The sequence below is a fragment of the Adiantum capillus-veneris genome, chromosome 29, assembly GCF_014529385.1.
Source record: "Adiantum capillus-veneris isolate H3 chromosome 29, ASM1452938v2, whole genome shotgun sequence".
Classification (NCBI taxonomy): Eukaryota; Viridiplantae; Streptophyta; class Polypodiopsida; order Polypodiales; family Pteridaceae; genus Adiantum; species Adiantum capillus-veneris.
Window position 1 is genome coordinate 125,068,022 of NC_140959.1, and position 13,689 is coordinate 125,081,710.

The window sequence follows — 13,689 nt, forward strand, 5'->3', positions numbered from 1 at the left end:
TGCGCACGCAAGAATTGGTTCAACAGGTTCTCGCCTCGAAGTCCGAGCCAGCCAAAGATGTTGGTAGTTCATCAAGTGGCGCAAGCCGAGATTCGGACTCCAACAACCCAGTCACAGAGAAGATCCAGTTCAGTGAGTATGATGGTAAGATGGATGCTGCGGTTATTCATTCTTGGTTGCATCAACTTAATGCTTATTTTGCGACGACTAAGAAAACAGGAAATAGCAAGGTTTTGACGGCAGCTATGTACCTTACCAGTGATGCCATCAATTGGTACCACGCATGGCAAGAGGCACAGTTAGCCGCCCACCTAAAGGAAGCCGACAAATTCACGCCCCTTTCCTTCAATTGGGCCGATTTCCAAGATAAGCTCAAGACGCGGTTTATGCCACCTCAGTATCTTGCAGGATTGAAGGACGATTGGCGCTGTCTCAAGAAAAATGGTATGCCAGTTATGTCTTTCTCTAATCGTGTTTTGCAGCTCGGTACTCAATTACGCAAATCGGATGCGAAGCGCAAGGAGGCATTCCTTTATGGATTGGACGAGTATATCAAGTATGATGTCGAGGTGTTCGATCCAATCTATCTCAACAAGGCGGTAGCGATTACTCTCGCACAGGAGATGAAGCACAACAAGGGAAAGCCTAAGGAAAAACAAGACTTCCACAAGTACCTCTCGGACTTCTCAGAACCCTCAGAAGGATAAGAGTGGTAAGAATGGTAAGAACGATAACTCTTCTAACCAATCTTCCAATAGTCTCTCAGAAAAGAATTCTCAAAATGAACCTAAAGGTAGCTAACACAATTGCTAAACCTAAGCTCACTCCAGATGAAAAGGTAGCACAAGGAATTTTAGAAGGATACATCACGGCAGAAGAGCAAAGCACTTATTCTAAGGAAGGTCGTTGTTTTCATTGTCACATTAAGGGTCACATAAAAAGAACATGTCCTAAGCTTGACTCTAATAAATATAAAGAATCCACAGAACCCACTTCCTCTATCAATGCAACAAATGACATCACGAGTGTGCCCCAAGTTTCTCATGACCCTCCTATTGATGAGTCTCTCATTAAATGTTATGGTCATATGACGGGGCAGCGTTTTGTCATATTGTTTGACCCAGGCTGTATGCATGATGTAAAGTCCCTCTTGTTGAGAGAGCCCGCCTAGAGGTTAGTCACAAATCTCCTCTTGAGGTCTCTGGCTTCGCTCCTGGTATGGACTCTCTCATCACGAAGAGTGCCTTGATGTGTTGTTTACAGTTCAACAAGCTGCTTTTTGTAGAAAAAATTTAGTCTCTCCTCTCTCAGGATGTGATATGATTTTGGGCAAGTTTCATGAGCATAACCCTCTCATTGATTGGGCGGAAAATACGTTCACTTTCAATGTCAAAAGTGACTCTCCCCTTGTCATTCGTGGAGAGCAAGTTGTTCATTCTCCATCTCTCATTTCTAATGTGCAGGCGAAGATTGAAAGGATTTAGGAGAAGGAGACTCTCTTCTCCAAAGTATGACACACATGATTTGCATGATGATAAGCATAATGAATTGCATGATAATGATGAGCATGATGCTTTGGATGATAAGGACAAGCATGATGATTTGCAAGATGTGATTTCTTACAAGCATGATGATTTGCATGAAGATGATGTGTTTGTTCACAAGGATGATGTGTTAGTTGATACTTTCTCTAGTGAAGCTAACCTCAATGCAGAGACGATCAATCACGAAGCACCGATCTTGGCTCTCGAGTCGAGGTCCAAAGAACCCCATCAAGACGAACCGATCTTGGCTCTCGAGCCTAAGTTCAAAGAACCCCCCCAGAAAGTATTATGTTTGCGAGTGATTAGTCAGCACGCATTGTTCGAGTGTTTTATTCGTGATCATTTCTTGTATTTTAGTCAGCGTCTTTATGTGATCCGTTTTCCTACACATGACATATTGTACGTTGAGCACGTTTCACTCATGAATGAACACGGATGTATACGGATTATTCATGAAAAGCTGAAAAGTATGCATTCAAGGAAGTCACGTTCCATGTCTCTTCCTTGACACGACATAGTTGTAGAAAGAGCACAAGAAAGTATAAGCACCAAGCATGGGCATTTCCGTTGTGAATTGCCACAGTTGATTGATTTAGATCAACAAGACAAGATTCGATCTCGTTGTTTGTGTGTGTGTGGTGAATGGTTTGGCACTCCGTTTATTTGTTCATCTACATTGCATGCACAGTCTTTTAGGAAGACCAGATTTTTTCGAGTCACTTTACATGGAATAGATATGTTCATGTTTTTGTATTGGAAGTGGTTTCAGGAATTTTCAGCCTTGGAGATTCTTGAAGAAGATGGACATACGTCCATAGACAAAGTTGAAGCATTGAAGGAGCTACAAATGATTTTGTGTCGCTTTCGGCGCGGCCCAAAGAAGCCAACGTTGCAAACCTTTATGAAGTTCAAGTATCGCACGACCCACACTTCAAAGTGGGCCGGCAAAGAGTCCTTTCGAGGATTCCGTATGTTATTAGCGATCTCCCTGGACGCCATACAATTCGGTATCAGTACCTCACTTTGAAAAGGAGGGAATGTCACGTGACACATCCAACCCTATGTGTCCGTGGACAAGCTACAGCATGACCAGGATTCAATCAGTCAAGTCAGTCTAGAGTAGGAAGTGATCTGGCACTTTTGTGAGTCTATTCGCAGACCGTGCATGTCCAGAAACTTAAATTAGTTGCATATCCTCCGGTTGCACACATCATGATCATCAGCATTACCATCAAAATCCATCACGGGAATTTTTCACTGCATTAAACCTACTTTCCCTATTTTTAACATTTTTCACTTATTTATTAAGTGACTTTTGTTGAGAACTAGGTAGGGCAATTTTGCTAAGATAATATATAAGCAAACCAAAGCTAGCACTTTCTGGCAGACGAGGCAGCAGGAGCATTGCTCAACAGGCACCATCTCAAGCAAGACTACCCCCAAGAACCTGGCGTTTCCAGCCCAGAAGCCTAGCGTTTTCAACATGGGAAGCCACCAACTTTAGCCATCCACTTCAACGTTTCAAGACAGCAAATTAAGCCCCTGCCCTTAGCGATTTCAGCAACCATAGATCAGCATTTGCAGCAGCATTTTCATCCCCATCAGGCCAGCGTTTGCAGCAAATATTCAACAAATAAACAGCAGCAGAAATAGCGTTTTTCCTAAGCAGATACAGCCAACAACTCAGCGTTTTTGCACCTGCTTCACATAGCATTTTTTAGCAACAAAGGCAGTGTTTTGCATTGGCAAGGGCAACGTTTGCAGCAGTAGAATTCAGTAGACAAGGAACAGTCCAGAAGATAGCAGATTCAGCCGTCGTCGTCGCCGTTCTCGTCATCTATAGACTTAGATCCACATAGCATCATAGCCTCGCAACTTGCATCAGCATCTTGTACCAGATTGTGCAATCAATAGTAGACCACTCTCGCCATCGAGAGTGGGGCCCTTGGGAGGGTTTTACAACATCCCTGGTGTCGTATATTCTTCTCTCTCTATCTCTCAGTCTCAACACCTTCACGCACAGTGTCTATTCACTTTGTTTGTGATCACTTGCACTCTCTCATTAAAGCACGGAAGGCTCTCCCTTCCTTAAGAAAAAGGAACCTTGAGCACAGTTTGGAGCACTCATCTTGAGCAAAGTCAACCTTCATTCCGCTGCACCTTACATTGGGGTACCGCGTCGACGACGACGAGGGGTGCTTGTGTGTTGGTGTTGTTGAGGTGCTAATAGGTACTGCTAGAGATGCTTGGTACTACGACGATGATGACGACGATGACGAGGCTGTGGGCTGATCTGCTATCGCCGAGAACGACGATGGGCTGAAAATTGAAATCAATGGTGATACTATGTAAGGTGCAGCAGAATGAATGTTTGAACTTTGCTCAAGATGAGTGCTCCATAATGTGCTCAAGGTTCCTTTTTGTTCTTATGGAAGGGAGAGCCTTCTGTTCTTAATGAGAGGGTGCAATTATCATAACAAAGTGAATGGACACTGTGCGTGCAAGTGCATGAGACTGAGAGATAGAGAGAGAAGAGAATACGACACCAGAGACGTTGTAAAACCCTCCTCCGAAGGCCCCACCCTCTATGGCGAGAGTGGTCTACTTATGATTGCACAATCTCTACAATGCTTGGACTTGCCGATGATGTCGACGGCGACGAGACGGGCTGAAATCTAAAAATGCTAAGGGCTAAAATCTGCAAATCTTTATCTGTTGAATTCTGACTCTATGTCGATGACAACGTCGATGGCGACGACGACGTGCTGAAAACGCAGATGCTGAAATCTGCGTTTTTCGGGCTGAAACTATAAACCTTGTGGAAATTGACCGCGCAGCGAGGAATTGCTGCGGAAAGGTGAGATCTGCGAGGTTAGGGACTTGATCTGCGGTGTCGAGCTGAAAACTGAAAACGCTGGTGGTTCTTGATGTTCCATCGCGGTAAATCTGCAAAACGCTGGGGCTGATCTACAAATCAAAACCGCTAGGGCTGAAAATGGTTCTGCTATCGCCGGATGGCCTGCAACTGCAAAACGCTAGGTCTCTTGTTGAGTCTTCTGTCGCCAAGGATCTGCAAAAGCAAAAACGCTGGCTAATCTGGTCTAAAAACGCTAGGTGGTTGCTGTGGAGCAAAAACGCTAGGGCGTAGGTTCTACTGAGAAGTTGCCTGTTGAGCGAGTGCTCCTGCTACCTCTTCTGCCAGAAAGTGCTAACTCTGATTTGCTTATATATTAACTTAGAAAAATTGCCCTACCTACTTTCCAACAAAACTCACTCAAAAATAATAAGTGAAAAATGTCAAAAATAGGAAAAATAGGCTAAATGCACTGGAAAATTCCCTGATGGATTCTGATGGGAATGCTTATGATCATGCGATGTGCAACCAAAGGATATGCATCTACAGTAAGTGTCTGGACATGCACGGTCTGCGAACAGACTCACAAAAGTGCCAGATCACTTCCTATTCTAGACTGACTTGACTGAACTGAACTCTGATCATGCTGTAGCTTGTCCACGGACACATAGGGTTGGATGTATCATGTGACATCCCCTCCTTTTCAAAGTGAGGTACTGGTACCGAACTGTATGGCGTCGAGGGAGATCTCCAATAGCATCCGGAATCCTAGAAGGGACTCTTCGTCGGCCCACTCTAATGTGTGGGTCGTGCGGTATTTGAACTTCATAAAGGTCTGCAACGCCTTCTTCTTTGGGCCGCGCTGAAAGCGACACAAATTCTTCGGTGGCTCCTTCAATGCTTCAACTTTGTCGAGAGTCATGCTTCTTTTTTCTTCAAGAATCTCCATGGCTGAAAATTCCTGAAACCATTTTCAACACAAAACCATGAACATTCCTATTCCATGTAAAGTGACTGGAAAAAATCTCGTCTTCCTCAAAGACTGTGCATGCAATGTAGATGAACAAAGAGACGGAGTTCCAAACCGTTCACCACACACACGCAAACAATGAGATCGAATCTTTCTCTTCTGATCTAAATCAATCAACTGTGGCAATTCGCAACGAAAATGCCCATGCTTGGTGCTGATACTTTCATGTACTCGTTCTACTAATGTGTCATGCCAAGGAAGAGACATGGAATGTGACTTCCTTACATACATACTTCATGAACAATCCGCATACATTCATGCTCATTCATGACTAAAAACGTGCTCGACGTACAATATGTCATGCCTCTGAAAAGGGATCACATAAAGACGACGACTAAAATACAGGAAACGATCACGAATGAAACACTCGAACAATGCGTGCGTATCAATCATGCAAACACATAATACTTTCTTTGGACCTAGGCTCGAGAGCCAAGATCGGTTCTTCCTGAAGGGGTTCTGTGGACTTAGGCTCGAGAGCCAAGATCGATCCTTCATGATTGATCGAATTTGAAACGAGGCTAGCTTCGCTAGAAAAAGCATCAACTAACTCATCATCCTTGTGAACAATCACGTCATCTTCATGCAACTCATCATGCTTGTGAGAAATCACATCTTGGTCGTGCAAACCATCATGCTTGTGAGAAATCGCATCTTGATCATGCAAATCATCATGCTCATCATTATCATCCAAATCATCATGCAAATCATTGGCATTCAAATCATCATGCTGAGCATTGTCATTCAAATCATCTTCATGCAAATCATGTGTCTTGCTTTAGAGAAGAAGAGACTGATAGAGTCTCCTTCTCCTGATTCTGTGCAAAGTGCGCCTGCACTTGAGAAAAAAGTCACAACATCTCTTCCATGTGCCGGTCGTTCATTGCCTTTCTTGCTTTCTTCTCGCGATCAAATTCGGCTTATCTTTGTTTGGCTTCCAAGCTTGCTTACTCGCTCTCACGCGCTATGGCTGCCATTCTTTCTTGGTGTTCGCGCTCCATTTCTGCTTTTCTTTCTGCTCTTCTTGCTTTGCGTTCTAACTTCCTTTCCATAAACATCTAGTCCAAAGCCTCCATAGGAGTTAGTGCAATCCTTGACGTAGAGGGGAAGGGGGAGGGTCAGAAAAACCTCCTGATGGGGAAAATTCTTCTTCGCCTCTCTCATGCTCATCACCTCTAAGCGAAGTATCCATTCCGCTTCGAGTAATGACCATTCTTAAGTCGTGGGTTCTTGTGGGTTCTTATGGTCTTGAGGTTCTTAAGTTCACAAGGAACTTGGGTTCTTGGGTACTTGGGTTCTTGAGGGTCTTAGGGTCTTGAGGTTCTTGAGGGTTTTCTTTTGCTTGCAATCTGTGTTCGAGAAGGATCTTCTCTTCACCCGAGTTCTCCTCTTTTCCGCGGGCGCACCCCTTGGCGGCCTTGCGCTCACGCCAAGGTTGCTTTTTCCCACCTCACGTCGATTGGCCGGCCGCTAAGTGCACGGTCCGCTCTCAATGAGTGAAAAGAGGCACAAGGGGAGGCTGGACAAGCCCTTCTTTCTTGGGATTCTTGTCACTCTTCAAAGCACGATTAGGAATCGACATGCCCAAGTGAACTTGGATTCGTGCGACCGCAACAAGCAAAAAAATTCTTGTGATTCTTTCCTTAAGTGATACAGAACACTGCCAAAGCTCTGATACCAATGTAAGGTGCAGTGGAATGAATGTTTGAACTTTGCTCAAGATGAGTGCCCCATAATGTGCTCAAGGTTCCTTTTTGTTCTTATGGAAGGGAGAGCCTTCTGTTCTTAATGAGAGGGTGCAATGATCATAACAAAGTGAATGGACACTGTGTGTGCAAGTGCATGAGACTGAGAGATAGAGAGGGAAGAGAATACGACACCAGAGACGTAAAACCCTCCTCCGAAGGCCCCACCCTCTATGGCGAGAGTGGTCTACTTATGATTGCACAATCTCTACAATGCATGGACTTGCCGACGATGATGAGGACGACGACGAGACGGCCTGAAATCTGAGAATGCTAAGGGCTGAAATCTGCAAATCTTTATCTGTTGAATGCTGACTCTATGTCGTTGACAACGTCGATGGCGACGATGCGACTACGACGTGCTGAAAACGCAGATGCTGAAATCTGCGTTTTCCGGGCTGAAACTGTAAACCTTGTGGAAACTGACCGTGCGGCGAGGAACTGCTGCGGGAAGGTGAGATCTACGAGGTTCGGGACTCGATCTGCGGTGTCTAAGGGCTGAAAACTGAAAACGCTGGTGATTCTGGATGTTCCGTCGCGGTAAATCTGCAAAACGCTGGGGCTAATCAGCAAATCAAAACTTCTAGGACTGAAAATGGTTCTGCTGTCGCCGGATGGCCTACAACTGCAAAACGCTAGGTCTCTTGTTGAGTCTTCCGTCGCCAGGGATCTGCAAAAGCAAAAGCGCTGGCTGATCTAGTCTAAAAACGCTAAGTGGTTGCTGTGGAGCAAAAACGCTAGGGCTTTGGTTCTGCTGAGAAGTTGCCTGTTGAGCGAGTGCTCCTGCTGCCTCTTCTGCCAGAAAGTGCTAACTCTGATTTGCTTATATATTAACTTAGCAAAATTGCCCTACCTACTTTCCAACAAAAGTCACTTAAAAATAATAAGTAAAAAATGTCAAAAATAGGAAAAATAGGCTAAATGCACTGGAAAATTCCCCTGAAGGATTCTGATGGATTCTAATGGGAATGCTTATGATCATGATGTGTGCAACCAGAGGATATGCATCTACACTAAGTGTCTGGACATGCACAGTCTGCGAACAGACTCACAAAAGTGCCAGATCACTTCCTATTCTAGACTGACTCGACTGAACTAAACCCTGATCATGTTGTAGCTTGTCCACGAACACATAGGATTGGATGTGTCACGTGACATACTAATGGGCTAAAGGCTGAAATCTGTTGTGATGGGGGAACTATTGGCAATGATGAAAGGGCTGAAAACTAACCAAAAACGCTGATGGGCTGCTGGCATTTTGGTGGCTGAAAATGCTACCGACTGATGAAAGAAACGTTGGCTTTTGCTGGTGCAAAATCTTGCTGGTGCTTCTTGAGAGGCACTTACTTTTGCTCCTCTGCTCTCTATTGGCGTCCCAAGGCATGCATAAATAGGTGCAAAAAGCTGGGTCGAGCAGGCCTTTGGTTGATCTCCATGATTTGGAAGTTGAAAGGTCACTTAATAATAAAATGCCATGCTAGAGGTGGTTCATATGCGGTACAATGCCTATATTCCGAAATGTTGTAATGTGCAAGAGAAGCTATGCAACTATGACCGGCATGATCATGCACGTCCTTCTAGAGGCTCACAAAATGCTAGGCTAGATCCTAAGAGCCGGGTCACACGGAGGGGGCGAGGGGGGAGTAGGGGGAGCATATTTACTATCTTCAAAAATTCCGAAAACGTCTGCACGAAATTCGAACGCTACCAATAACCCTGTTGTCACTTTGAAAACGTGGGGGCTTAAACGAGGGTTACGAGAGAGTTGCTTCCTCCTCCATCGCAGGGTTACAAGAGCCAATGAAAACAAAGCATGTGTGCTGGTGTTTTTTTTGCTGGTCTTTTTTGCGCTGAGAGGAAGTTGGGTGCAGCTCTGTGCAGCCCACTCCCCCTACTACCCCCATTGACACGGGTGCAACTTGGCTCTAAGCTAATCAAGACTAACGCTAGACTGTAGCAAAAGCATGTCCACGTGGCACAAGTGCACTGGGCACGTGACAAGTTAGAGGGCAATTATTGCATGGATTGAGCTGTAAAGGGAATGATCGTGGGGGCCTGGGGGATTTTTCTTGTGGATCGCATAATTATGTGGTTGGTCGTCGCCTCTGTGGCATGATGGAGCTTGGTGTTCAACTCAATGTAGTGGGGACTTTTGGAGTTGGGTGCCGCTTGCACAAATATTTATTAGGCAGCAAAGCTACGCCGGCCGCTTGCTGGGAAAAGACACTTCGCTTGCAGCAAAGTGAGAAGGATGGAGCAGCCAAATATGGCTTTTGTAAACAACACAAAAAGTAGACTAAAGCTTACCTTGAAGACATCGCCGAGCAATTAACTTACCTCATCTCCTGGCCTCTGATGAAGAGAAGACGTTGGCGAGCAATTAACTTACCTTAAAGACGTCAGCGAAACCTTTTTGATGAAGAGAAGAAGAGATACAAGGATCCATCACTTCCTTGCTCTCTGATCCACTCCTTCTATGTATTAGATTCACCAGTTTGTAACTTGTTGGTCTCATAGGTCGTTTTGGCCATTTCATCTCTCTCTCTCTCTCTCTCTCTCTCTCTCTCTCTCTCTCTCTCACCTAACTAACTAACTAACTAACAAACAGAAGATGGATATGTGATCAGACCGGCCCATATGGACACTCATTTATCCTATGGGATATGATGCGCTATTGGTCAGATGCGCACATCATCGCATCAGCTAGAGATTGAGACTAGCAGAAGCGAGGATATGCCAATTGTGTCATATTGAGCCAGAGACAAAGTTACATCACGTTTGTCATTGTCCGGTATACTATGAGATACAAGGCCTCTTCCACTCTCTATTCAGAGATGGCTTTGGGCTATTGGCTAGAGTCATGAGATATCAGGATCAAAGATGCCTCGGGTTGTTTTTGCTAGACACAAGGAGAGTCTCTTGAGGAGACCAAGCAATGGGAGACATTTACATAGGGAAATCACTGACTTCTTTAGAGCAGGGACACAACAGCCAGATTAACATGCACGGTAGACTTCAGAGCCCACTTATACCAAAGGTTTATTAGTGGACAGAGCCGCCGAGGTCAGGAAAGCTAGGTGCCCATGTCTATAAGGGCAACCACGACATCGACGGAGGCTTCACCAGAGGATCAGGACTATTCTAGCACGATATGGGAGACGCCCGTTACGACTATTTACAAAAGCAAACATTGACAAAGCTCTTCAGTGTGACCGATGCAATACTTTCTCTGACAACACCCAATGTTGGGCATCCTCGGGCATTGACGATGATGATGATGATTTTAGTCTCATAATAATTTTAGGTTTTCAGTTTTTTAGTTTTAGTCTTTAGTCTTTCAGTTTACTTCATTTTATTTTTGTACGCGGACATTGGATTAGATCGACAAAGATTGAATCAATTTGGTCTCATAATTCATTTTGGCCTTTTAAAGACGTTTAATATAACATTTCATTTCACTCTCTCTCTCTCTCTCTCTCTCTCTCTCTCCCCCCCCCCCCCCCCAATATGCATCACTTACCGATTTTTTTTTCTTTGCCTTGCTCTGAATCACTGTCGACTAGTAATCATCAACGTCCTCATCATCATCCTCACTATCGTCATCGTGTCCTCTTTCCACTCCTCTTCACTTCCCTCTCGGTCTTCCGAGTCTTCGCCATTCGGCTTCATCACGATTCAGAGTCGAGCGAGAATAGCCATTACGTAGTATGTGCTAACGATTTTTAAGAATCGTCTCTAAAATGAGAATAGACTCCTGGTTGGCGGGCAGGGAGTGCAGATGCAGGTGGCGTGCGATGGGCAGGAGGGAAGAAGAATGAAACCAGTCACAGCAGGAGTAGGAGCAGGGGATGGCGAAGGAGGGCGAAACCATTCGCAGCACTCTTCTTTTTTTGTTTTGTTTATAAACTACAGCTTCGTTAGCAGCTTTTCAGGAGAGTGTAATGGCTATGGAAGCTGCAGTCAAGGTTCTCGACTTACCTGCCCAGCAGAGCCCAATACAAGGACACTTTCTCATCACGCGAAGGACAGCTTCTTAAAAGCCTGACGGCTACTACCTATGTTCGAACTTCCAAGTGCAGTGCTCTCGTAGGTGAGTGAGGTACCCCTACACGCGGGGGAGGAAGTGACAGTTGACTCGGTTTTTGCCACAAGCGGCCAAATATTCTGTGAGTCGGAGAGAATTTTTGCCGCCAGCTCAGCCTTCAGGACGCCAACAAGTGGCAGCGTTCCACATCTCTCTCTCTCTAAATTCACCTGTCATGACGCGAGTCGCGCGTTTTGCTTTCACCTACAACTGGTAGCTTATGCAGGAGGTTCGAATGTGCCAATGATTAAGCTGATGTGACGCCCTCGTTCGGGGCGTCGCGAAATAAAAACGGGGCCACGCCGGCTCACCTGCGATGCAAACGGGACCTGCAGGCAAGCAAACGCACATACAAGAACGCAACTTGAAAACTGAACGCAAGAGGGACACGAGAATGAGGGACTCAAACGAATGATCAATATCATAAGAAAGTGCCGAATACAAGGGACGCAAGTAATCACTTGAAAACGGAGCTGGCAAGTTGGGGGAAGTGGCACATACTTCCCTTATATACACCCCCGGGTTGAGAGAGCTTGACGCCCACGTCAAGCCGGGGTTTTGAGGAGTGCGGATACAAAAGTTGATGCCGAGGTTTTGGGGCGGATATTTACAAGGAGGGGAGTTAGATGTTGCCACCAAAATGTTTAGCTACCTAGGGTGATGCTAGTTACAAAGTGGGGGGGGAGGACTACTCTATGTGGTTGTCATTTAGTGGGTTGTCCTCCTCTTCAGTTGGCATGTTGTAGAAGCGCAGCACAAGGGGTCTCCCAAGTCGGAGGATGATTTCTTCAGGTACCCAAGTGCATTCCGTCATAGGGCGATTTCGCCATTTGACATAGAATAATTGTCCCCGGCGCCCAAAACGCGACTTTAGGATGGCCTCCGGCTCATGTGGCGGGCCATCCTTTACATATTCGGGGAGGCTTCTACCATAGGTGTTATCCGGCACGAACCTTTTGAGTAGACTTACATGGAAGGCGTTGTGGATGTTGATGTGTGATGGGAGGTCCAACTTGTAGGTGATGTCGTTGTAGGACTTCAGCACTTTGTATGGCCCATAGTAGCGGTGGTTGAACTTCGGGGAGAGGCCTTGAGGGAGGGTGATATTCTGGGAGCTGACGAGGACTAAGTCACCTTCTTGGAGGAGTTCGGCAGGCCTGCGCTTTTGGTTGGCGTATTTGGCTATGCGTACCTTGCTTTGCTCGAGACTCTTCTTTGCCCTTTGCGTGCGGGTTTGCCATTGTTGAAGAAACTCTTCACATTCCAGATCCTGGGCATGCACGTCGTCGGTTGCCAGTGCAAGAGGTGTGATGACTTCTTTACCTGTGGAGAGCTCGAAGGGGGTGTAGCCAGTGCTGCTATGGATGGAGTTGTTGTAGTGGAATTCCAGGACGTCCATGTATTCGGACCAGTCCTTCTGATCTGCTTTGACGTAGCTGCGGATGTAGTCTTCAATGCCTTGGTTGACTCTTTCAGTCTGGCCATCGGTTTCTGGGTGGTAGGCGGAGGAGAAGCGGAGCTAGGTTCCTAGCAGCTTGAAGAGCTCGCGCCAGAGGTCGCTGAGGAAGCGGGTGTCGCGATCAGAAACTATGGCTAAGGGGAGGCCGTGGTATTTGAAGACTTTGGCGAAGAAGTGTTTGGCTACTTGGTAGGCTGTGACGGGAGGCTTTGCAGGTATGAAGTGAGCTTGCTTGGTGAAGTAGTCGACGACCACCGTGATGGTAGTGTGGCTGTGGGAGGGGGGGAGGTTGACGATGAAGTCCATACTTACCATGTCCCAAGGCTGGGAGGGTGTTGGCATGGGGTGGAGGAGGCCAGCAGGCTTGACTCGTTGAGCTTTGACCAGTTGACAGGTTGGGCAGGTACGCACGTAGTCGATTACGTCGTCCTTCATTGTGGGCCACATGTAATGTTGGTGGAGTTTGTCATAAGATCTTTTCTGTCCACCATGTCCCGCTAGCTTGCAGTCATGCGCTTCCCACATGAGATCTTTCTTGAGCTCTGGGTCATTGGGAATGTAGATTTTTCCATGCGCATAGAAGAGGTTATCTCTGACTTCAAAGAGGCCCACTGCCGCTTTACCAGAGATGTGGTCGTTGAGCATGCGGAGGACAGCAGGGTCAGCTTTCTGAGCGTCGAGGATGCGTTGGCGTAGCATGCTGGTTGCTGAGGAGATAGCATTGAGGGTAGGCATTCGACTGAGTGCATCGGGCATGACATTTGTGGAGCCCGGTTTGTGGATGATCTTGATGTCATATTCTGCCAGTGTATCTTGCCACCTGGCTTGCTTGGGGGTGATTTTTGGTTGGGTCTGGAAGTACTTGAGTGAGATATTATCTGTGTAAACCTTTGTGTGCTTGTCTTGGACATAGTGTCGCCACTTTCGGAGGCAGTGGACGACAGCGAGCATTTCCTTCTCATGTGTAGTCCAT

The 13,689-nt window shown here is 46.1% G+C and overlaps 1 protein-coding gene across 1 annotated transcript in view; it reads right to left on the reverse strand.

Annotated features, from left to right (window-relative positions):
- LOC147419889 (uncharacterized) overlaps positions 1 to 13,472 on the reverse strand; it is a 47,982-nt gene extending 34,510 nt beyond the window's left edge. Inside the window, exon 1 of the mRNA XM_086505854.1 lies at positions 13,029 to 13,472. Within this exon, the coding sequence (XP_086361980.1) occupies positions 13,029 to 13,472 (444 nt within the window). The remainder of the gene's footprint in view (positions 1 to 13,028) is intronic.
- Between the last annotated feature and the right edge of the window lie 217 nt (positions 13,473 to 13,689).